At 28.9% G+C, this 26,199-nt stretch overlaps 3 protein-coding genes across 5 annotated transcripts; 2 read left to right on the plus strand and 1 right to left on the minus strand.

Moving 5' to 3' along the window:
- The first annotated feature begins 1,060 nt into the window (after window positions 1–1,060).
- On the plus strand, window positions 1,061–21,065 carry LOC109605362 (b(0,+)-type amino acid transporter 1). 3 transcript variants are annotated; one of them, XM_020021935.2, is made up of 11 exons: window positions 1,061–1,167; window positions 1,273–1,308; window positions 15,850–16,125; window positions 16,417–16,518; window positions 16,991–17,233; window positions 17,819–17,944; window positions 19,009–19,153; window positions 19,215–19,539; window positions 19,598–19,747; window positions 19,805–19,973; window positions 20,032–21,065. In XM_020021935.2, exons 1-11 carry the CDS (start codon window positions 1,125–1,127, stop codon window positions 20,094–20,096), a joined length of 1,680 nt encoding a protein of 559 aa, XP_019877494.2. In that variant the 5' UTR covers window positions 1,061–1,124; the 3' UTR covers window positions 20,097–21,065. The 3 variants fall into 3 exon arrangements, with proteins under 3 accessions (XP_019877494.2, XP_019877495.2, XP_019877493.2); XM_020021936.2 differs by lacking the exon at window positions 1,273–1,308 and having other exon boundaries at window positions 1,065–1,167; XM_020021934.2 differs by lacking the exons at window positions 1,061–1,167; window positions 1,273–1,308 and adding an exon at window positions 14,628–14,784.
- Window positions 21,066–22,099: 1,034 nt separating this feature from the next.
- Window positions 22,100–22,821, plus strand: LOC109605365 (uncharacterized protein C1orf131). Its single transcript, XM_020021942.2, has 3 exons — window positions 22,100–22,432; window positions 22,485–22,693; window positions 22,749–22,821. The coding sequence occupies exons 1-3, from the start codon at window positions 22,174–22,176 to the stop codon at window positions 22,761–22,763; spliced, it is 483 nt and encodes a 160-aa protein (XP_019877501.1). The 5' UTR covers window positions 22,100–22,173; the 3' UTR covers window positions 22,764–22,821.
- Window positions 22,822–22,943: 122 nt separating this feature from the next.
- Window positions 22,944–25,948, minus strand: LOC109605364 (protein Spindly). Its single transcript, XM_020021941.2, has 3 exons — window positions 25,320–25,948; window positions 25,070–25,263; window positions 22,944–25,014 (listed from the first exon to the last, which is right to left on the minus strand). Exons 1-3 carry the CDS (start codon window positions 25,815–25,817, stop codon window positions 23,262–23,264), a joined length of 2,445 nt encoding a protein of 814 aa, XP_019877500.2. The 5' UTR covers window positions 25,818–25,948; the 3' UTR covers window positions 22,944–23,261.
- Between the last annotated feature and the right edge of the window lie 251 nt (window positions 25,949–26,199).

The raw sequence follows: 26,199 nt of genomic DNA on the forward strand, positions 1-26,199 counted from the left end.
TGAAATACTCTTCTAGTTTATTATAATAGTACTATAATAAAATATATATTATATAAAAAAATAATAAAATATTCTTTCCAAAATCCATAACTTAACTTTATAACATATTTCAATTCAATATGTAATTATTTTTACAAATAGAACAATCTTCAATTGTTACAAGTTGATAATATTTTTATAATTTTATAAATATAATTCAAGTTGAGAAAAACTACCAGTACTTTTAAAATTTTGGTACATTTTAATTAAATAACTAAATAAAGAAGATAGTTCTTGAATACATTTACAGCATTTATTTTCATATACTTTTTTAATAAAAGAATAATAATTTACAAATATTTGCCTTTTTAAGACATTTTTTAAAATTTATAAATGAAATTAGAAATTTATAGAAAAACATATTAAATTAAATTTTATTTAATTAATATTTCAATAAACTATTACCAATAACTCTTTGATTTACAACAAAAATTTTGATTATTTAATTATTTTCACTAAATATATAAATATAAAAAAATAATGAATTAGTTTTTCTAAAAAGCAGATATAACAACTTTATAACATGTTTTATTTGAAAGCTTCTTATAATTTTCAAAATTTAATTTAATAATGATAACATTCTAATGGCACTAATCATACTAATCATGGGTACTAGATGTCGTAAAGGTTGTATGCTCAATGGCGCCACGCAAGCATATTTAATATATTTTTGAAAAACAAAAAATTAATATAATCTACACTTCTTCTTGAATGCGAAGATTTTATGTAATAAAAACATTTTCAGGTACAAATATTAAATTTATTTTCTCAAGCTCCTCCATACGGGAAATTGAACGAAAACTGATTCGGATGACGAACGATCCGTTGGTTCGATTCGTAAAAACCACGTGCGAATCGATTTCACGCCCACCACAATCCAGGTCATCGCGATGAAGATCCCGGCAAAGCGGCGGCGATCTCACCGAGTCAAAAATAGATGACGCAACCTGCTCCGACGTCGCGACGCTACGCCGACTGACGCCTCAACGGCAGAGCGCAGGTCCCGAGGCCACACCAGCTCCTTCAGTGAGTGACATGGTATCAACGAAACAAGACCACATCAAAAACTATCCTCTTGGAAAGACATGTATAACGATGAATTTTCGAACAGTAAGCAGATTATTTGTGGTAAGAGCAAAATTATTTATACGATTTACCGTACGCCGGACACTTGTCGCATGATTTTCCACACACAGGTTTTCTAATATTTATGTATGTACGTTGTTTTAACAGAAATGAACCATGTGTCCGATTCGACCAATGCGCCGGGTAATTTTTGTTTTTGGCGGTTTTATGAGTGGCTCTATGCGTTTTTATTCAGATTTTGTTGCCATCTGAGTTAACACGTTCATTTTTAACCACTCAAACAGGATTTCATCATGATTAACATTAAAAAAATTTCATCCAAAATTATACTGTTCCATAGCTGATGCAAAAACTAACCAACTTTAATAATTAACACCTGGTGTGAATAATAGATTATTATTGTATATTTATATTAATAATGATAAATTAATAAAATTAAAATAACTCATTAGTGTCGTCATCAATAATACCTATTATAATAATATTTAACGGTGTTAACTTAAACATTTGTAATAAAATGCATATTTCAAGCGCTGAACATGTATAAATAATTCTATTTATATAGAACAATACAAAACTATTAATATTAAATTGTATTATAAACATATACAGATTGTACACAAACGAATTGCGTGTTTTAAATAATTAGCCATACAAATAAACCATGCTCGTCGAAAACTGGAAATTAGATGAACTTAGAACGTGCGTTTTGGAGTTATCCTTCATTAGTCCTTGAACGAAGACGGCCGTCCTAACACGTATTTTAAGTTGATTCAATACCAAAGAAATAATATAGTTATGAGCGAATTTACTTTCACAAGCGATATGGCTTGTGGTTTATTATTGCAACGTTTTTAAATTGATAATCAAAAAAGCTTTCGTAGACGAAAACTTCGAACCTTAGCTGATTATGGGACTCACATGGTGTTTCAGTTTCGATTAGAAAATAATGCAGTTTATTTGTAAATATCTTAAAATAACACACTTGAAGCAATAATGTTTATATTATAATTTAAAGATAATATTTAATTGTGTCATGTGAAGAAACATTGTTAAGCTGAATTTTTGATATTGAACAACTTTGCCAAGAATGTCGTATATACCTGAATTATATTTAGCAATATTAAATTTATATCAAGCATAAATAATTTTCCCTCTTGATATAAATAAATTTGCTTACAAAATGTCTACAATTACTGAAATAACCACCAACTATCAAACGACAAGACTTACTAATTTTGAATTGATGTAATTTGTATTAAATTAAATTAACTAATATCGTCTCAGCAGGATATATGTTTTGTATTTCGTCCTGTATCATATTATAACACTTCATTTGGCGCCCATTCAAACAGAAATAGTATATTTGTTTACTTCATTCTGTATTGTGAATTCGTGTTTTATTTATTTGTTTATCCGACTCCCATTTTATATAGTTACTATTTATAATGTCTAGCCAATGCAAATGTATTTTAGTAGGTAAAGAAATCTACACACATTGAATTAATGTTTAATTAAATATATATTTAAAATTGACTATAAATTCACTATTTTATTAATTAAGTATTAATTAATATTAATAATATTTTTATTTAATATATTGTATAAAATGGTGGATGCGCCTTTCACGTGGCTACTTCATTATTTTTTTTTTCTGATAATGGAAATAAACAATTTTTTAGTTATTCCCTCTTTACAATTTTTAAAATTTCAAAATCTGAACTATTCAAAAAAATATTGACGTGACTTTTCCAATACAAAATTTTTTAAAATTCTTCACAAAACAAAAGCATTTAATCATATGTTTTTTCTTTCAATAATTAGAATAAATAATTTTTAAATATTTACATAATTTCTATAATTTCAAATAAATTAGCTTATTGTAGAAGTACAAACCTAAACCTTTTAAAAACATTAATCTTGATTATTAATTAAATTAAACATAATTTTTCAGAATTCTTAACCACAAAAAAAAAAAAAGTTTATTAGAACATTTTTTAAACTGTTTGTACATGGCTAAAAGAGTATCTTAAGCATCAAATTCAATTTTAATTATTTTCAAAACATAAACTATTCAAAATATCAGTTTTGAATCGACGATTTTCTATAAAAATTATTACTGAATTCTGCACTATACAAAAAATATTAATCAAATTATATTTTTTTCCTTTTAATAATTACGATAAATAATTTTTAAATTATTTTTAGACTTGTGGATTGTGGAAATATCATTCGTATAAACGTTACAATTCTAATATTTTCAATACTTATAGTATTCTAAATTATTACTTTTCATAAATTAATTTTCTATAAATTTTTCGAAATGTAAAAAATATATACAGTGTGGCCCATTTGAAAGCGGCACATCACATAAAATTTGTATTTTTTGTCCGATTTTAACAAACTTTTTTTCCAATTGTGAAGCATGAAATTACAGATTAATTTTTTAGCTATGATAATGGAAAAAATCATATTAACAATTTTTTATACAAAATCTAAATATGCCGCTGAATTAAGCACCCCTGCAATGGAAATATACCAAATTTCAAAAAAAAAGTATGTTCATAATTCTGGGAAAAAAATTAAAAATTCCACAAACTACTACTTAAAAAAATATATTCATAAGAAGAATATGATTTTTGTAATAATTAGATTAAATAATATTTAAATATTTTTCTGTACACGTTTTCTAGATTTCCCAACACTTAACTTATATATAACATAAACACATTTTGATATTTTTAAAACACCATTTTTCAGATATATTTACAAAAATTATCTTAAACATTTGTACATTTTAGTTTATCTATAACAATTTTATATATTTCCAAAAATCAAACTATTAAAAAATTTTAAAACTGTAGTTCCAGAATTCTAAAAAAAAATATGTTTTTCAATAAATACATATATTTAAACAAATTATATATTATTTTTTTAATAATTAGAATAAATTATTTTTAAAATATTTCCTACACAATCTTAAAATAATTTCATAAGGAAGATTAATAATTATAATTTTTTCAAAAACTAAACTATTCTAAAATATGTTTTTAGTGTTGTGGTAATGATTTTAAAAACACAATCAGAATATTTCAAACAAATTATAAATAAAATATTCTTATTTACTAATTCGTCAGTAATAAACCAATGCAATTACATTTAACAAAAGGTGAACTGGAATTTAATTCCCTATTATCAGTATAATCTGATTCACTCACGATACCACAATTGACAATTATTACAGTTAAAAATACGTAATTTAATATAAACAGTTAAAATAGTGTTTAAGTTGTATGAAAACATAAGCTAGATCGTTTTGTAAATTAGGTTGACATTGTACAACACACAATTATAATGATAAAAACGGTTGCGCGTGTCTTCTTTGGTTCATTAATTGATGTATTCGTTTTGTCAAATTGGCTCGATAATAATGAGCCGTAATTACGAGTCGCATGCACCATTAAGAGGCTCGATTAAGCTTGAAATATCGTCTTATAAGATAATCACACAATTATTTTTTTTTAACATGTTAAATTTTATTCGATATTGAATTAAGTAATAATTAATAAGTACAATAAAATATTTTATTAAAATCCATATCAAGCCATTTAAGCAAATAAATGCAATCAATTAAATGCCTTGTCCAATATAGTTTTCCCTATTCAACACGTCATTCTGTTTGGGCAGAACGTCTAATTCGGATTTGGGTTATTCGCTTCTTCACACTTTGACAAATCCACAAGTGACTGACACAGTATATCCACTTACCGTTAATCTTTTAGACAGTCTTTATTTTTTTTTTTGTCAAATGGTGAACGATATTTTTAACAACCGGATTTAAAATAAAACCCACATTTATAAGCGTATTTCTCTGTCGCTTGCAAATACAAAATTACAAAAATGCGGGGCCGAAGTCAATTTAAGCGTCCTCTGAGCGAATATAATTTAAATCTGTGAAACTGCCACAAAATGGAAAAGAATTTAACTGGGCGAATTTCTCCGTCGCCAGCGTTTTTTAATTAAAATAGTTTTAAGGATCGATGATACATTCGTTTAAAGGTCTCGTAATTTACCAGAGCCTAATAAAATTTTATCTTTTTCTTCCCTTCAACAAATGTTATTAATACATTTTATGTGGTTTCAAGATCTATACAAAACTTTGACTCTGACCTCGATTCGAAAGGATAAACGTCTAGGCAGAAAATATAATATTGGATTCCCGGGGTTGTAATTCTCCCGCTACTTGGAAATTTACAAGATGCACTGGAAATTTATTGGATTTCAAGAGGAAATTTTCTTGAATACAAAATATGACTAAGTAGTTACACATTTTGAAATATGCACTTTGTACGTGAGCGATATTTTGATAAAGGTTTTTGGTGGTTGTTTAAGAAAATAATATTGTGTTATTACTATGTTTTTTAGTTATTGGTAATGTGAATTAGTATAATTAACATTTTTTTTCTTTTAACCTTTAAATGACCAAATGTAATTTTAAAATTAACTATTAAATTTTTACTCATTATCAATGAATTAAGTGAATTTTGTGATTATTTTTATCAGTTCTCATGTCATTAAAGTGCAATGTAATTTTAATTAAAAAACATTAAAAGGTTCTCCTGAATCCAAAATAATAAATAATTCACACAAACAAAAAATTCATATTTTTCTATACCTTCAGGATGATTTTGAAACAAATAACACAACTATATTCTTTTAGCTTTTGAATTAATACCTAGATTTTCATTAGTAACACTGCAATGACATTTTCATTAACAAAGGTTAAAAAGTTCTAACGTAATTTGTGTGGCATATATTACAATTATAATAATTAGCTTAATTTTCACCTAAACGACTTTTTTAAATAAAACAATACTCATTTTTCTTTTAGCTTCTGGATGAAGGCTTTTATTTTATTATTATATTGAGAGAACATTTTGGTTTCTGACGTGAAATTACAAGGTTAAAAGGTGGTATCTGGTAACTGTTTAACAAAACACTTATTTTAATCTTTTAACTTTTAAATTAATCCCTGATTTTTATTTGTAAAACTGCAATGACATATTTATTAACTAAAGTTAGAAAGTTCTAGCCTATTTTGTGTATATATTACAATTATAATAATTAGTATAATTCATATCTAAAAAACTTTTTTAAACAAAAAATACTCATTTTTCCTTTAGCTTCTGGAAGAAGACTTGTATTATTATTATAGTGAGAGAACATTCTGGTTTCTTACATGAAATTACCATGACATTCTCATTAACAAATGTTAAAAAGTAGTAACTTTAAAATATAAAATATAGTACAATTTTAATCATAAATATAATTTAAACCTAAAAAACTGTTTAACAAAAACACTTATTATTAATAATAATATATTATAATTAGTATATTTCAGACCACTCAAAGGAAACGTATTTGTTCTTTTAACTTCTAGACGAATACATGTATTTTATTTATATAGTAAGGAAACATTATCATTTCTACGTAAAACTACAATGACATTTTCATTAACAAAAGTTAAAAAGTAATATCCTAATTTTATAAAGTGAGATATTGTATATATACCTATATTAATACAATTCAGTCCTAAGACACTTTTTTAATAAAAAATATTTATTTCTCTCCTTTTAGCGTCTGGATAGTGTCATAAATTTAATTAGTAAGAGAACATCCCCTTTGCCTACGTAAAACTGAGAAAAAAGGCAATTTTAAGGGAAACAATTGATGTTCTGCTTAATTTTGGACCATTCCAACAACCTCCTGGGTCCACATGCGGCTCCGGTCTCTTCCTCAACAGCGACTAGTCGCGTGACGTATCGCGAAAATCGATTTTAGCATCCACAGACCCAGTCTGACATTGGGGTAGAGCGTTCGCATTTAACTGCAACCTCCCCGAATTAAATTTTGCGTGTGGGAGAGTCTCGCAATTCATGACCCGATGAATGCTACAGATAGCGGCGCCTTGGCAACTTTATGTTCATCAATTTTTATGTCGGTTTATATTATTGACATTTCGGCGAATGTGACCGTATTTAACGGTGCATTTCATTCGTGGAAAGATTAAGGATAACATTCGCCGTTTTGCCATTTCTTTGTAAAGTGCACGCTCTAAATTCACCTAATGGAACTTATTTCAAATCCATTTTAGTGCCTATAAAATAAATTTTATTTTTTGTGTTTTTGGGTTATAAAAAACGAAAAATGTGATGCATACGTGACGTTTATAAATTAGCGCACGTACGATTTATCAAAATCCATTAGTATGGCACGAAACGATTTGTCCTTTGGCGGGAATCGGCCACCCGGTCCCTGGAACGTGGGCGTTCTGCAAATCCTGGCCGTATGTGAGGCAACAGTCCTGACCTGCGAGAATTCCACTGCTTGTTGGTAATCTGCGCATAGTTTTACTACTTCGTGGCACGGATAAAAATCGTTTCAAGTTTCACCAAAAACCTACGAAAAAACTGTTCCAAACCGGCAAAACGTAACGTCAAAAATGAAAATCGTTTTTGCCAATTAACATTCACACGGACCCGAAGAACAAATTGGTCGTTGTCAACTCCATCCCCAAAAGCCTGTGTTTGGGACGACGAAACGCAATTAATTAAACGACGCCACAATTTCCGGGAATGGCGGTAAAATTTAATAAACTCGAGTCATTCTTTCAATGTCGGTTTGCAATTTATTTACAGTTTTCAAATATAATTTCTTAGGAAATTCAAACAAATCGACTGTTTTATTTATACAAGCAATTTAAAACAGATCAATAAATCACAATTCCCCACCAAATCTCGACGGACGATTATCACGTACTTAAACAGTAATTGATACTCCATTTATAAGCTTGCGATAATTTGTCTGAAAGCGATATGTAAAAAGTCGCACATCAGGTGGCACCAATTTTACATAACTACTGCATGTTTGGTTGTGAGAGAGGGATTCACTGACGAATCAGTATAAACATCAATTTGCTTATTAATATGTATTAGTGCATTTCATGAACCCGTCGAAGTTTTTTCTCTGATAAGAATATGTCAGATGGTGGGGTGTCGAATCGTATCCAAAATAATGGAAGTAAGTGTTTAGTGTTTTACAAATAATATTTATTTAAATGTAAGTAACTAATTTCTTCATTTTAATGGGGGAAACATGCAAAGAAAACGTCAATACTTATAAAAAAATTGATTATTTTTTTAATATAAATCCGGAGTGTAGTATTGAATTAATTACTTATTCATTTAACTGGAAAAACAAGGTGTACATATTGATTATTAAAAAATTAGAAAATAGTAACTTATTCTGTAGGTACTCAATTACTGAATAAAACGATTTCTTTTTATAGAGCTGTGTTATAGTGAATAGCCTTTTAGCTTCAGTAACATGTAGGATTACTGAGTCGTGTTCAATTAATCTTGAAAGGATAAAGGTCCTTAAAAGACGTTTTTAGATTTTACCTTTAATGCACGAATAATTTATTTGTCCATTTTTTTTCTTAAATTACTATCCAAATTAATTTTCTCCAGAATACAAACAAAATTTTGCAAAAACAAAATGTACTATTTATTCAACTTAGTGACATTTCTCAAGTACTTCTGATATTTATTTTTGCAATTAACATAAAGTTTTTTAATAATAATTTATTCATACTAAAAATGGTTTATTTATGGTAAACATATCATCAAATTAAAGAAACTTGGTCGTACTAAGGCAACAATAAGAATGTAAAAAAGGCCAACAGAACTTGTATCAATTAAATCGATTTGCATTCACAAGATTATTCAATGAAACTCAATTGGTGAACGATTTAAAGAATCCACAAGCTTAATGAGATGCTGACTTGAGTATTACAGTTATATTTTTAGAATAACTATTGAAAGCTAGCATATGTATAAGTACAACAATCCCATTCTAATACAGTGTATTATTTTAATTATAACTAAAATAGCTTATGGTTATAAACGATAAATTCATATTGTGACCACATGCAGTGACTCGTGTGCGATTCCCGATAATTTTATTCTTTTGAAGGTTAAAGTGTTGTAAACTTTTTTTGCTATTTATTTAATCGATGCTTATTAATATGACAACAGCAATTTCTTCTAAAACTTGAGTGACAAACTTAAAGCTCAAGGTCGAAACAAGGAAAGTTAATTGGATTCGCATTTCGCCAGTGTGTAAATATGATTTCGCAAATTATGTTTAAGGATAAAGCGATAAGGATAAGACATGTTGAGGCAACACTGTTGTTCCCAAGTTCATGCATATTTCACATTCAAGTTTAATTTTAATTATCCAGTTTCGTTAATCAGCTTTAAAGTTTACTGAATACACAAAAACCAAATTATAAATTACCATGCATGCGAAAAGTGTTGCCAGGAAATTTATCTAGGAATTTTGGGCAATACTTACTGAATTCTATTAAATATTTTACGATTAGGAACTTTTAATTTAATTGCACGTTACATAATCTTTAATTCTTCGTTGATGATATGTAATATTGCATGACTGCTAACACACCATCTTTTGCAACTAAAGACACTTCGTATATATATTTGCCTTCGTCAAGAAAATTGGGCCAATTTTTTCCGTTGGGTTCCATGTTGTTTATATAGTGGTATCCCTACAACATACATAAGTAGATTAATGCACTTTTTGGCTACCTTTAGACACCTTCAGTATTGGACAGTTTTTGATATTTGAGGTGCTGGCAATTGCATCCATGTCAAAGGTATTGTGTCTGAATAACTGGCAGATTTTCATTCCGTACGATATTGTTGATCGCTTGTATTCTCCATCAGCCCATTTAAGCAACTTGATGTCTACCTAAAATGTGAACTGATTTCGTTAAAAAGTACTAACCTATTTCCATTTTACACCTTAAGGTCATTTTCAATTGTGATGTCGATTTTTAAAACAACACTAATGCTTAATGACATCTGATTATTCTTTTCCTTGTTAGCAACAAATGTTTCGACTTTCATCAACGATTCATTTTGATAAGTAAGTTTTATTTCGTCGATTTCAGTGTGAAGGCTCGGCCTCTTACCCTAGATGGCAAATAAAATATTAGTTCAATTCAGTATTAAGATGATTGATTTTTAATCAACGTGAATTTATTGATTAAAGAAAACCTTCCAGTTAATAAACGTGTATTAAAACAGACTTACTAACGTCACATCTGCAAAACTCAATATAGCCCACGTTATTGTTATAATGCTCTTCATTGTAATAAAAAACAAAATTTATAACGACTGAATGGACGAATTTATAAAATGTTTTTTAATTTTTAACGGAAATGGGTACCAGAGATGAACAACATTGATAATGGTACAATTTTGTTTATACGAATTATTTAATGTGTCCTTAATAAAGTACTGGCGTAATAAATACATTGTCATTAATGTATAATGTGGGTGAAACAGCTTTTAAAATGTCATTAAATTTAAGCATTGTTATCTGGATCCTTTTAAATATGAGGAATGCAAGTGATTTAATGATCTAATACAGACGGGTAAATTTCAATAAAAAGATCAATTGATATCACGTTTCTAGACACAATTAAAATTATCTAAAAATATACTTCTTATCACATTTATATAGATTGTTGAGCAAAAACGCCTCGCCTCTGAATATTGCATTGTTAGCATTGATTACCACAACGTTTCACGGAATAGTATGATTCGCCAGTAAATTATACTTTGCTAACGTAATAAAACCATAATGAATATGCGGCTTTGGGAAATACAAAAATGCAAAATATTGCATAACATATTTGTTTATATGTCTAAAAAATTATGCGAACGTTGCAAAGTCGAATTGATTAAACGTGGATTACGTGCAATATGACAAGTAAACCGAATTGTGTTTCCATATTCGCGTGAGGTCGTGCGAGGTATTTTTACACACTCACGAGGTATACGAATAAAATCTATTTTGATTCGGGCGCCACGGCGGATTATTATATTGTGCACGAGTTTTTACCGTTTTTATTTATGCCATTGCAACATTCGCCACGCTTTTTAGGCTCACCGACAAGTTCTGAAAAAGTTCTGGCAAAAATTTGAAATGTTCACTAATCTTAAACAAATTTTAATGGGATATTTATATAGAATTTTTTCAGAGGTGGGGCCCGTGGAAAAGTATTGTAAGTATCTGTACATTTTCACTTGCTGTGCTCCATTTTATCAATGTTATTTTAATCTAAAGTAGAAATGTCCGACTGTTCTCCACAGTATTAAATTTACAAATATGTGTTTTATTAGTTTGCAATTTAGGGAAAGTATAAAAGGAATTTCAACACACATTTCATAAACATAAAAAATAATATTTTCACCGTTTGCCAGTTAATAATGGCAATAAAATTAACAGCCTATGAAATTCAATTCCGTATGCTGTTAGTCAATTTTTGTAATTGTAGAAATACCACGATAATTTTTACCGGAAACAATTATCAATCGTTCACAGCAAATTGCTCGATTATCATCTGATAGATCCAAATGTTTACAATCAATTAGTTTTACTGTTAGTGCAAGCTTTTAGTAAATTAGTCAATACAATTGTTTATAATCGTTCGGTACAATTAACATAATTAGCTGGCTCAGCAAATGTAGCAAAGCACATGTGCACAATAAATAATATTTAATTAAACTAATTTTAAATTATATTATATTCTCTGTGTTTTGTTTTCTGCTTTAAATGAATGTGATTCTATTTTTGTATAAAAGTTTGGTTATCCAGAATTTTACCACGTGGTCAACGTATAATATATTAATACTATTGACCAACTAAATTATTCATCTTGAAATAGATACATAGTATGTATAAATAGAAAGGCGTTCACGTCGAATCAGTGTTTCTTAATTTAAAATAATTGATAATTAACCAATAAAGTATTCACAAAAAACATTTATTGGTATGTAAATTATTGTATGATTGACAGTTGAACTGGTTACTTTTAAATAAGTTGTCATTTAAGGTCGCCATTATTTGAAAATAATGTTCGACTCGTAAATGTTGACAACGTTTTCAACATCGCGTCCGAATTTTGTGGGGGATCCGAAAATGATGCCAAATGGTGCATTAGTAATACAAATGCAACTCGTCAATGCAAAGTAAATAGTGGAATTGGTCCGAGCACTTTTTTATAAATTCGACATCAAATTCTATTGATTTAAACTTTTTTTTGATTAATGTCACATTAATTATTATTTTATTTTAAGGTTTGAAAATGATATACACTAAATATGGTGTTTAAAACTCACAACCTGATGAAATAGTTACTAAAAAAATGCTAAATGCCACTGAATGGCACGCAAATTTGCGTGCTATTTATAATTTAGGCTTATTTTTGGTTACTCTATAAATTTACTATATGCTTACGTAGTTGTTAAGACAGGAATGTAGGTAACTTGTGTTTAATAATATTGTATTTAAATATAAACTTCAATGTATCATAGTTGTCACCATGGTAAATCAGAGAAGATAGTCAAAATATCCGGTGTAACATTTTATTAATTATTTTCTATATAAATTGTACGATTTTTATCGCAAAAAAATCTTTTTGGTTCATTTCTCTACTTTTAAAGAAATAATAAATCTAGCTAATAATACTTTTGTTTAAATTAATTATTAATTATTTTTATTTCTATTGGGGTTAGGTAATAGAATGTAGATGAGTCTATAATATGGATGAGACTATAGATAACCACTTAACATATCTCTTTATGAAAGCTGTATGTATGTATTACATTTACACGTGTAAATACGTATACAGTGTGGCCATAAAATTTCTATTTTTCAACCATCAAACTTTTTCTCCAATTGTAAAGTATGAAAGTATCACCTTTTTTTTTGACAAAATCAAAACCAACTGGGTAATTTTTTGCACATGAAAACTGAAGAAATCATACTAGTCACCCCCTGAAATGAGTATTTCATAAAAAATATGCATATTCAATAATCTGTAAATAAATAAAATCATATTTTTCTTATGAATTTATATTTTTTATCAAATAGATTGTGGAATAAAATAGAACAAATTATCTTATTTTTCCACAATATTGGTATATGATGCTATATAATATTATACTACTAATAGTCAAATTATATTTGCTTCCATCAATCAAATAAATATAATTTATTAGTATTATTAGATATACCAAATTTGTTGGAAAATAAGGTAAGTTATACTATTTTTGACAGTTTATTATTTTTAATTTACCACAAAATTATGAATATGCATAATTTTAAATATAGATATATTCCATATTTCAGGAGACATTAATCCTGTGGAGTAGTTAGCTATAAAAAATTTGCTAATATTTCTTAAATTTTCATGTCTAAAAAATTATTCTGTACGTTTTGGTTTATTCCAAAATACGTTATCCATAAACATATAGTGCATGTTTTATAATTGATATAATTACGAATGAGTATTCGAGTATGTGCTGTTGATTCTGTGATGAGCAGTGGTTTTACAATAATGTCAAAATCTTCAAAACAGATAATGTTATTTAAAAATTACAAATATAGTTTATATTTATGTAATAATTAATGCAATTTATTTTAACACATACGACATTGTTTTTTATCACCGTCACCATTGATTAAATTAGTAATAATATTTATGTTAGTTGCTAGAACTTTACAGGATTCATATATTTAACTATACGAGATTTATCTTTTTAATACCAATGACATAAAATATTACTAACCCTTATAAATTTGCAAAATAACATAATAACAGGGATTTGCAACTTCAAGTTCCGTAGATAAATCATTGTATATTTTTATTGTTTTTAATATACATAAAATTTATGGTCCTATGGAAATAGGAAATTTACTCCCACAAACTGCATACTAAAGATACGTTAAACGATAAAAACTAACCTTGTAAATCTAGGTGTGTTTAAAAATATTATTGTCAACAATTTATTTTTTGACTAATAATACCATTCCACTCGAAATAATGAAACTGTCACTTTTTTATTTGTACCTTATACATATTTTCGTGTATATGTAATAAGAATAATCGGACTTAATATATACAAATACCAAATCCAATTTTTATGATATTATCACTAAAATGAGGTACGCAAATTTATTATAAATTTCACCCACATAACTAAGAAAAAAATTCAATCCCAAAGGATTGTATTTATACACATTTTCAGTTATTCATTCTATTTTGGTGTTCCAACCACAACTCCGATTTTGTGTCGTAATTCATTCTCTCCCATTCATTAAAAAAATTAATTAATTATTCGTCGATTGACCCCTTCACGATTTGATCAATTACGATTTTCAGGATTGCGTTGATGTTAAGATTTGTTGTGAAAACAACAGATTAATGCATATTTCTCAGTGGTGCTTTATTTAAATTTATATCGCAACCACGTGCTTGGATTTATATTTGTCCAACCACCAAATTACGTACAAAAAACATCGTCGAAATCCGTTTACTTTTAGACTATTGAGTATCCAGTTGGCACTCTGCCTTAGGCGAAAACTTGACAAACTCCTTGGGTTAGTCTCGATGCGATCAGTCCGGCGAGTTGTGTCTTTGGTGGATAATGTTAGATACTATTAAAGACATTTTGGACTGCGCGTTCATACACAACATCACCAATTCGAACACGACTAATCATTCCCAAGGTATTTACGATAATTTAGCAAAAATATTAATTAAGATGAGTCACTGATGTTGTGTGTTGACAGTCAAGTGCTCTAAATCACCAGTAATAATTGAAGTGTCCAAACTTTTATTTTAGTTTACTTACTAACCTAAAATAAAAATCACATGATTTATTTTAAATCTGTCTTACGAGTCTGATATTAAATGGTTTATTTATATCGCATTTATTAGCTTATTAATTATCAACGTAATGTGATTTTCAAAATAATCTTATTGATAAATTGTGATTGATTGATTTATTTACTTGTTAAAACGATTTAATAGTATACAGGGTGTTTTGCCTTGTACTGAGTGTATTTTTAGCATCTCGGCGGGCTTTCAAAAGTAAAAACAATTGATGATTTTGCCATATACTGGCGCCGAAATTCCGCACAGTCCAAAAGTTGCATAACGGCTAGGCCAGACGCAAATATTTAAGTAACCACATAAATAACAATTGCATGCAATTTACATTTTACCTTGTAAAATATTATTTTTTTTATTTCTTCAAATATTAACGCTTTGCAGTACATCAGAAAATATTATTTTTACAAAATTTCATCAACCATAAGTTGGCCAAGAGCCATACAATAAATTGCGTGAATCCAAAGTATGTTTCACTAGACGTTAAAGCCGCAACCGCTTCTCCATATGATCCGATGGACAATTATAAAAATTAGTTTATAAATAGCACACTTGTAAAAAGTCAATAAATTAATTAGAAAACCGAACTAATAAACTGTGATGTGAATTTCTTAAGGCAGTCATTCGTGACGTCAGTACCCATTACCACAATTAGTCGCGATGCACGTTGATTAACACATATCCTAAGTTGAATACGTCATAATAAACAAATAATAGGCTGGTGTTTATTTTAGTTTGCTGTTTGTATTAATGCCATAGTTCAAATCAATAATTAGTACTGCATAAATTGTACGTCAAACTCAAAATAGTGAAGCATTGTGTAAAAACTGATATGTTGTAGTTAATTTTAAGACTTTTTTTGATTTTTCGTCGAATTTGTTTAACGAATTTCGTATTTGCAGGAAACAATAATGCGTCCCCAAAAGATGGCATTCAGTGGCGGGGCAACCGCACCGGCAGCTTCAATAACGGGCAATGCAACGGAGGCGGCCGGGGCCTCAACGGCGGCATTTTCGGCGACGGCGGCGAAGCCGGGGGTTGCAATGGGACTGAGGGCTCGGCCGCAGCAGGGCCGGACCAGCTGGAGGGGCCGGGCTCAATTGAGAATGACACTGTTCACCTCAAGAGACGGGTGGGACTCATCAGTGGGGTGGCTTTAATTGTCGGAACCATGATAGGTGAGTTGAGTAAACAGCCAAATTTCGATATACCGCCTCTGGGGGCTGATCGATGTATCAGGATTAATCAAGGATTTAACATTGAGCTCTAGGTTTTAATGGTATTGATATGGCAAACTTCTTAAGCTGGATTTACGACTTAAGCGTCCATGTATTAAACATTCCAAATGTTCAACAATTTAACCTTTATTGGCTATTTTTTGTATGTCTATAAAGATGAGGAGCTTAAAACAAAATAATAATTCCCTTTAGAAATTCACTTTCATTTTGATTTGATATTTTTGTTGACAGGTTCCGGAATTTTCGTTTCCCCGTCGGGACTCCTTGTCAGGACCGGTTCAATCGGGATGAGCTTTGTGATATGGATGGCATGTGGATTGTTATCCCTTTTAGGTAAGTAGATATTCATAATGGTTGATTTATTAATATCCTGGAAGTTTATCGACACCAATTTGACTACCGGCGAAAGAGAACATTGAACTTATTAACTTATTCTATTTTTAATTTTTTTCTTTTGATCAATATCAATCTTTATTAATAATCAACACAAATGATTTGTGTCTGCCTGTTTTCTTTGTGATTTTATCTACAGTTTTAATAGTATTTTAGTGTAAATACGTTTAAAGTGATGACGCAAATAAACTTAAAAACACCCACCTTAAGGAAGTGCACGCGTAAAATTGACAGCTAAAAAATTATTGTATCCACAGGATATTTAAAAAAGCTGACTAACCTTCAACATTCCACTCCTACACAATCTCAATTTGGTTTTTAATTACAAAAATAATTACTATTGATTCCGATTCCGATTGAATCCTTTAATAGTTCAACAAAAATATTTAATTTAATTTTCTTGTTATTTCAGGTGCCCTTTCTTACGCAGAATTGGGCACGATGAATACATCTTCGGGGGCGGAGTACGCATACTTCATGGACGCATTTGGAGCCCCGCCGGCATTTCTTTTTTCGTGGGCCAGTACCCTGGTGCTGAAACCATCCCAAATGGCTATCATTTGCCTAAGCTTCGGAAAATATGCCGTAGAAGCGTTCGTCTCGCAGTGTGACCCTCCAGAAATTGTTGTCAAGATGGTAGCGTTACTGGCTATAGGTAAGTCCAAGCCGAATTTTACATTTTAATAATATAAATATATTTTTTAGTTTTATAACTAAAAACAATAAATACCGTAAGTAATCAGCCATCATTAAGTAACATCAGGTGACTATTATTTACTATTTGCTTATGCGTGGGGAGGCTGAAAAATTCCGGGGATTTTACATGACCGTTACTTCCAACGACCGGGAAGAATCCAGTTCTAGGAGAGATTTAGCCGAGGCAATGGGGAACCACCTACAAGATGGGAGAGAACGAAGCTCGCTGCAGAGAATTCATACACATTTAGACATAATAGAATTTTTATTTTTTTTTTTTTTTTGTTTATTTATTAGGAATTCTTCAGCTTCCCCTCGCCTAAAAAGAACTTTCATGCACACTTCTTAAATGTTAAGGATTATAATGCATGAAATGTACTTATAGAGACTTTCAAAAGTTGTTTTCATGGTAGTTATATCATATTCCATCCCACAATTTAAAAACATTACTAAAAGCAGATAACTTTTTGGTTTAACATAAGTGCTACTTAATTTTCTGACAAAATAAATAGGAATTTACTAAGTCTGTTTTTTTTACTTTTAGTTGTGATCTTGTATGTTAACTGCTACAGCGTCAATTTGGCAACAAGTGTTCAAAATGTCTTCACAGCAGCTAAACTTGTTGCAGTACTGATTGTGATATTAGGAGGAATGTATAAAATAGCTGAAGGTAAGAAAGATTAAATTTGTAAGTACCTCTCCCAGTTATATTTAGTTTAGTTTTGATTAAGAAATATTAAATATTCACATGAGAATAGCACTACCGACAGAATTCTAATATTCCAGAATAAAACTTGTTGACAACTGTTAGTTTACGTTATTTTCTCATGGTAAAATTAGAACGCTGAATTTTAAATTACTAGTCTCTGAGATAAAACACATGTAATTTAAATAATAGATCGCAAGTGGATAAATAGGACAAAACCGTTCGTAAATTGGTGGAAAATTACAAAGAATTTTATAATTAATTAATGTAGACACTCGGAAATTATAAGTAGGTAAATTAAAGTGAAAATATTTTCCTATTCGATATTTTTGTTAAAAAGAATCGATGAGGAAGATACAGCACGCAAGGACCTACAAAGTGCATATGATAGAATTATGTTAAAGATGAATAAATAAACTACAACTAAAGATGACATCAGTGGTGTATTCTGTGTTCAAATTATTACAGTTTCAACTATCATTGTTAAAATTGACTACAAATATCTAATCAAATTATTCAGAACTGTCAAAAGTTTATTTTTTAATATATCGTTAATTTTTCTAATAAGATACAACAAGATAATAGTTCATAATTAATTTGTTTACGTATTTCTCTTCAAACTACATTCAAAACCAGTCGAAACAATTACTTGATTGGAAAGCGTTATGAATACACAGAAAAACACTATTAATAACGCAAGTCTACTGCGACCTATTTTTTCGTCGTCATAGATTGCTTTTATTAACCAACAGTTGTTACTTTTAAATAAAGTATTTAATTTATGAAAGTTATCTTAGTATATAATAATTCCTTTGGATTCATAATATTTTTATTTACTCCATTAATAAAAATCACATTTTACATTTATATACAACTTATATATTTTAAATCTAAAGTAAAATTAACTATCCTCAAAAGCTTTGAATGGTTTAATGAGTTTTAGACCTTGAGGCTACTTATTTTAAATAACTATATACGAGAATATAAAATTAAATCTTGAAATTAATTTAAATGTCTCCTGTCTATAGGAAATACTCAGCATTTACGACAACCTTTCCGCAACACACAATACTCTATTGGAAATATTGCAACAGCCTTCTACACTGGTTTATGGGCATATGATGGTTGGAACAACTTAAATTATGTTACTGAAGAAATTAAAAATCCTTCCAGGTAATTTCTTACTCAAGAAGAGTTTTTGAGCAATCCTACAAAATGACATCACATGTTCCAGAAATTTACCACGCAGCATCATCATCGGAATACCCTTGGTGACCGTTTGCTATGCCCTGATCAACGTTTCTTACTTGGCCGTCATGTCACCAATGGAAATGGCCAACAGTGAAGCAGTGGCCGTAACCTTCGGAAACCGCTTATTGGGAGTTATGGCATGGTTAATGCCTTTGTCAGTCACCATCTCCACATTCGGCTCCGCAAATGGAACATTGTTCGCCGCAGGTCGATTGTGTTTCGCAGCCAGCAGGGAAGGCCATCTGCTTGACATACTGTCCTACGTTCACATCAGAAGATACACTCCGGCACCTGGACTCATATTTCACGTGAGAACTCTTCCCACTCCCCTTTTAACAAGTTGAAATATCTATTTTTCACTTACAGTCAATCATAGCTGCCGCAATGGTGTTATACGGTACCATCGACTCCTTGATCGACTTCTTCAGTTTCACTGCTTGGATTTTCTACGGAGGTTCAATGGTTGCCCTGATTGTTATGCGTTATACTAAGCCAAACTACCCGAGACCTTACAAGGTTTGCCTTTCAACACATAAAAACAAAATATTCAAAATTCACCGTATGTGTTTTTAGGTACCAATAATCATTCCTTATGTGGTATTAGTGATCTCTATCTACCTGATAATAGGCCCCATTATAGATAAGCCTACCATCGAGTACCTGTATGCTGCGCTCTTTATTTTGGGAGGAATGCTATTTTACGTTCCTTTCGTGCATTATAAGCTGCGCGTACCATATATGGGTAAGTAAATCTTAAGAGGAAACTATTGCAGTGTATTTTTGGATGTACTTTGTTCCAGATGGTATGACAGTCTTTTTACAAATGTTATTTGAAGTGGCACCTACATCGAATATGTTTGAGTAGATCCAGGCAGAACTTCTTAGCTAAAGCTCAAATAGACATAGATCCATCATGGTTACAAGGCGTATTTAAGTCGTATCTATACAAAAATATTTTTCTTATGCCTGCTGTGAATAAGTGTAGATCGACCTAAGGAATTGTATAGAAAATATAAATAAAAAATTATTGCACGGATCATTCCTGATAATCGAGACACCATGGGGTGCAACGTGGATGTCTCTCAATTTTTAATAAAAATAGTTACAAATGAAATTAGTTGTCCGATGAATATAACATTTGCCGAAAACAAAATTAATAAAGCAGAATTCTAAATTTTAAAACGAATGAAGTTGTCCGCCATTCACTGCCTAATGAAACTCTTTTCATTTAAATAATAGTTAATTAATCAATTGTAATAATCAAATTGAGATATTAAATTTTATAAAAACTAATTTCATTTGAAACAAGGCATTTTATACCAACTAACTGTACATTTATTACGAAAAGTCTGACTTTTTTATGAAATTATTTTTATAATACAGATATCTTGTAACCATGATATTGTAGAAGTTGTTATGATGTTAAGGTAAAAATATGCCATAGTCATTCCTTACCTAAACATTGTTGAATTTTGTATTTATTTTTAATTTTTCAATTTGTATTTTTTTATTTGATAAAATTTCTTGTCTAGAGAGTACTACTTGTCACTCTAACATAGTTGTAATATTGGAAAGGTAAACAGTTTTTATCTATTTTACTACACTTATTGATTCTCAAACAACATTAACAACAAATGTACCTGTATATATTTGCCAATTTGATAATTATTTACATATCCGCAACAGATACTCTCGGCATTTGAAATCATGTAACATCGAGATGATAGTTGAAATTGTTATTATTTATTATTGATTAAGATTAATTTTTGTATAAAAATAGATCAGAAACATTGTTGCCAAATGTAAAGCATATAATGAAATAAATATATATTAAACAAAGAGTTTATTTTATACCGGGTACTCCTTACTTACATTTGCCATCTGACAATCCATGATGTGGAGTTCTATTATTCCTTGGATAGATTTAAAACGCGTCAATATTAATAATATTGACAAACATTTGAAACAAATTAAAAACTGTACACAATTTTTGTGGGCCACTCTACAAATTTATGATTATTTCATATACATAGAAATGAAATGTTCACAAATTATATATATTTAAACAACTACGTTTTATTCAGCTTCGTTTCAATCGTTTAAATATATAATGATAATTTAGAAGTTCCATGTTACATAAATTTATATTTTTAATGAGTATGAAGAAAAATAAAGTTATATCAAGGGAAATTATTATTTAAATAATAAGGAAAAACTTAAATTAATTTGAACCAATAAATGTGCTTAAATACAATTATGTAATAATAAAAAATCGTTTTGATAATTAAATTTTTTATAGAATCTATCGCTTTAATACGAAAATAATTATTTATTAAATTAATTCTTTAAAAATTATAATAAATATATTGAATACATTTGAATTCCTAATTAAATAATTATAAAAAGTGAAAATATAACAATTTATATTTTCACAAAATATACGATATAAAAATTTACAAATTTATCACAATTAATTAAATAAATTTCTATTTTGCTTATTTACTAACATATTAAAAAAATTAATAATCAATTTTCAAGTTATGACTGCTTAATTTTTTTAAATCAAATGTTAACTTTAAAGTAAATATAATTAAATAATAATTATAAGGAACCTTCCTTTTACTTTTAATTAAAGTAAAATGTAATATTTTCCCCATTATTAGGATAATTTAAAAGTATACTGTTAATAAAAAAATTAAAATGGAAATATTAATCTGTAGGACAATAATGTTTATTCTTTTTTTAGGTATATGCGGCAACCGGCCATATCCTCTTAAACTAAAATTATGCAAATCAACTTTTCAAATCAAATCAAAACTTTAAAAGTTATATGGAAGAAGAAGAATTATTATATGAAATGAAAATTTTCATTTTTAAGGTTATGTATTATAACCTACACAGTTTCTCGTTGTTTATAAACTTTGTTGAAGTTTATTAAAACAATGGATGAATTTATTCCAACGCGAGCCTCAATGGCAAAGAAAAATAGTGCAACAGATATACAAGTAGTCAGTTATGAATCCCATAAACCAAAAGCGAAAACAGAAAAACAATCCAGAGAAGTATATAAACCAAATGAGTTCAGCAATGATGTAGGGTTCGATATTAAAGAAGCAAAACATGAAGTAATCAAGTTCGGAATGTCCGGCTTCACTGGCAAAAGAAAGGAGCAAGCCAAAATGCAGCTGGCTATTAAGTTGGGTATGTATTCCCTGTTTAAAGTTTATTTGCAAACTAAATATAAACTTTTTAGGTGCGAAACCACCAAAAAATAAGTACAAGAACTATAAAGAGCTTCTTGAAGAAAAGAAAAAACAAAAACTTAGGGAAGAAAATAGGAAAAATTCATTTCAATTGGGCAAAAATGGTGTAGGGAAATCCACTGCCAAAGGAAAGACTTTTGATAAAAAGAGGAAAAAGGATAAAGGAGATCTTTTGAATATTTATGGAAAAGTTACAAAGGTGAGTAACATAACATTGAGTCTCATGAAATAACTTAATGCATCATTTGTTTCAGGGTATGAAGAAGTAAAATGATTGTATTTACATGTATATTGTTTCTAATATGTAATAAAATAAATTTTCTTAAAGTTGGTTTTAATTTAATGATTCATTATTTATTTGCAGATGATATTTAAAAACAATGATTACAAAATATTAATACAATAATAAATATTTTGCCAGTGACCATTATAAATTTTCATTAATTAAATTCTGCCTGTATTGAATTATATTTTCTACTATGATACATTTTTAATTTGTGACTGATATACACTTGTAGATTATAATTTTAACATTATTTAAGCAATTTTATTAGTTAAAATAATTTCATTATTTAGCCATGTTTGTTGAATTATTAAAACTAATTATTTATGATCTTTTATCTATATGTAAATTAATCTAATATCTATATGGTGGGGTTTTATGATATTTCATTTCAAACATTAGCACCATTCTACATAAAACAACATTATATAAAACATGAATATGTTTTCACTATGTCTTAAAACAATTAAAAATAGAAATTCAATTATGATGGCTTTGACGGAAAAAATACAGTTTGAACCTTCAACGTTCTAGCACCTTTTCTTAATAATTTTCTATTTGTTTCAGCAGGTTCTTCTGTATTTTCAGAAAATGTTACTTTTTTTGTTGTAACAAGTTTTGGTAAATGTGATTTTTTAGTAATACTATTACTGTTTTTAATACAATTTTCCTTTTCCTCCTCAACTACATCCAATAAAATTACAGATTTATCACCTTCTATGGCTGCAGTGTTTTCATCTGCATCAACATCAATAATTTTATCTTGAGATCCACCTGGCGTAATTTTAGCAATCTGTGAGTCCTTATCTACTATTGAGTCTTCAAATATTTCTATTTTGCTTATTGGTTTTTTAATTTTCTCATCGTCAGTCAAAATTTTAAGTTTTTTAGTGTCTTCTGTTATCTCAACTGTAGATTTCACTTGAACTTTTGAATCATTTATATTATCCTTAACTACTATTGAGTCTTCAAATATTTCTATTTTGCTTATTGGTTTTTCAGTTTTCTCAACTCCTTTAGTTAAAATTTTGTGTTTTTTAGTGTCCTCAATTGTCTCAACTGTTGATTTCACTTGAGGTTGTGAATGATTTTCAGGATTACTTGAATTTTCCATTAATACACTGTTCTCAAATATTTCAATTGTACATGTCTTTTTAGTTGTATCTGCTACATTATCTTCAAGTCCTTTATCATTTAAATATTTAGTTTTATTCAAGTGTTTTTCTTCTGAAGATTTTACATCAGGTTCCAAAGATACAACTTTGTTTGAAAATGTTTCTTCTTTTATACTTATTCTGTTTTCTGTTGAATTATTAGATTCACTTTGATTTATTTGATCATCTTCAGAAGCTGATTTTTTATTTAATATATCAACATATTTCGATTCAGTGTTATTTGGGTCTATATCTATGCTTGAGGGATCAGGAACTGCATTCATTTTTAATCTTTCAGAATCTTTATCTTTATTTATATTAGTATTATCATCAGTATAGGAAAAGTTAAAAGTGAGACCCCTTTGACGGGGTCCATTTATAGAGGATCCTAAATACTTTTCCATATTTGATATTTTGGAATTTGGCATTTCATACATATTTTCTTTTTTAAGTACACTCTTTAATTCAAAATTAGCATATCTTTCTTGAGGTACTAGTTCTGGTTCCCTCTCAATTGTCTGATTTTTGATAATTTCATCTATATTTTTTTGCTCTGCAACAATATCTGCCTTTATTTGTTTCATAATTTTGCCTTCACCTGTTATCTCTACTAACTTATTATTTAAGACTCTGATCTCACATTCAAGTTTAGATGTTTTTATTCTCAATTGTCTTATTTCCTTGTTACACTCAGCAATATTTTCAGTCAACATTGTAATAGATAACCCACGAAATGTTATTTCATCTCTTAGTGTTACTATTTCTTCAGTTTTCTTCTTTACAAGGTCAACATAATAATACATATTTGATAAATTAAACTGATCAACTCGTGGTAGCTTTTCTTGCAGATCTTTTTTGTATTGTTCTATTTGTTTCGTTAATGTTGCTATTTGACTATTTAATGACATTATAACATTAGATTCATCACTTCTCCTTTCTGATATTTCCTTTTCAAATTGCTCACACAAGCGTGTATTTTCAATGGACAATTGCTCAACCTGATTTATGAGAGTTTTCCTATTTTTTCTCATATCCTCATAATCTTTTTTCATCATATTTATGGTTTTTTGCAAGTGCACCCTCCTAAAAACATAAAAAGAATTGTTTGTGATAAACCATAAATAAATGTAAAACATACCTGTCATCCACTTCAGCAAATAATGAATTTCCTTGACTTTTCTCATTTAAGGGTTTACTTTTGAGGGTGTCCATTTCAGTCTTTAAATTAAATATTTCTTGATTCAGTTGCTGAACTAAATCATTCGATTCCATGATCTCTTCCCTTTTACATTGAAGAGATTGTTTTACCTCATCTAATTCACTTTGTAATGCCTAAATTGTGTATGTACTTTAAAATGGATAAAATAAGAAAAATTTAAATAACTTACATGAATTTTCTCTTCAAAGTTAGAACATTTCTCTTGATTTGTTTCTAAATTCATTTTCAGTTCCTCCACAATAAAAAGTAATTCCTCATTTTCCGTTTTCAACTGAAGATTTTTTTCAAGTAATTTACCTTGGTCATCTGGCTCAACAGACACAACATTGGATTTCTTCAAAAGATCATTTTTCTCAGTCAATGCAATACATTCTGCTTCTTTGTCACTCAACCGTTGTTCCAAGTGAGAAATATGTTCATTGTAAGTTGCTCTACATTTTACCAATTCTCCCTCTAATTGTATCACCCTTGACTCAAACTTACTGGAGCCTTTTGTTACCTCAGCTTGGATTAATTCTATTTCACTTTGGTATTCTAATTGTAACGCTTCAGAAACCTTCAGTCTTCTCTTGGTGTCATATATTTCTTGATTTTTTTCATTCAATTCCTTTTTTAATAACTGGTACGCCGATAAAAGGGCATCGTAGTTTGATGGTACCTTCTCCATATTACAAGTATAATTATCACTAATGCGAAATTACATATAAAAACGAAAACATTCAACGTTAAAAAGTACGAAGTTAAAATAACATTATTCTAAAATTCAAAAATTTTTAAAACATAAAACACCACTAGCACGAAAAATCAAAATTACTGGCTTTTTTGAAATTGTGATCAAATCTCATATTTTTAAAAATAAACACATATTTCACACCGATTATTATACATACTCGCCAATATACATATATAATCTTTTGAAGAAAACTTATTTAATTAAACTAATTCTCTGTGTAATTAGCTTTTTCTCGTTATTAGTTTTCAGCGTAGTGCAATCAATCAGGCATTAATTTTTGCCACACATTATTTTGATTTTCAAACCATGGTTAAAG

Source organism: Aethina tumida, chromosome 3 (genome assembly GCF_024364675.1).
Source record: "Aethina tumida isolate Nest 87 chromosome 3, icAetTumi1.1, whole genome shotgun sequence".
Classification (NCBI taxonomy): Eukaryota; Metazoa; Arthropoda; class Insecta; order Coleoptera; family Nitidulidae; genus Aethina; species Aethina tumida.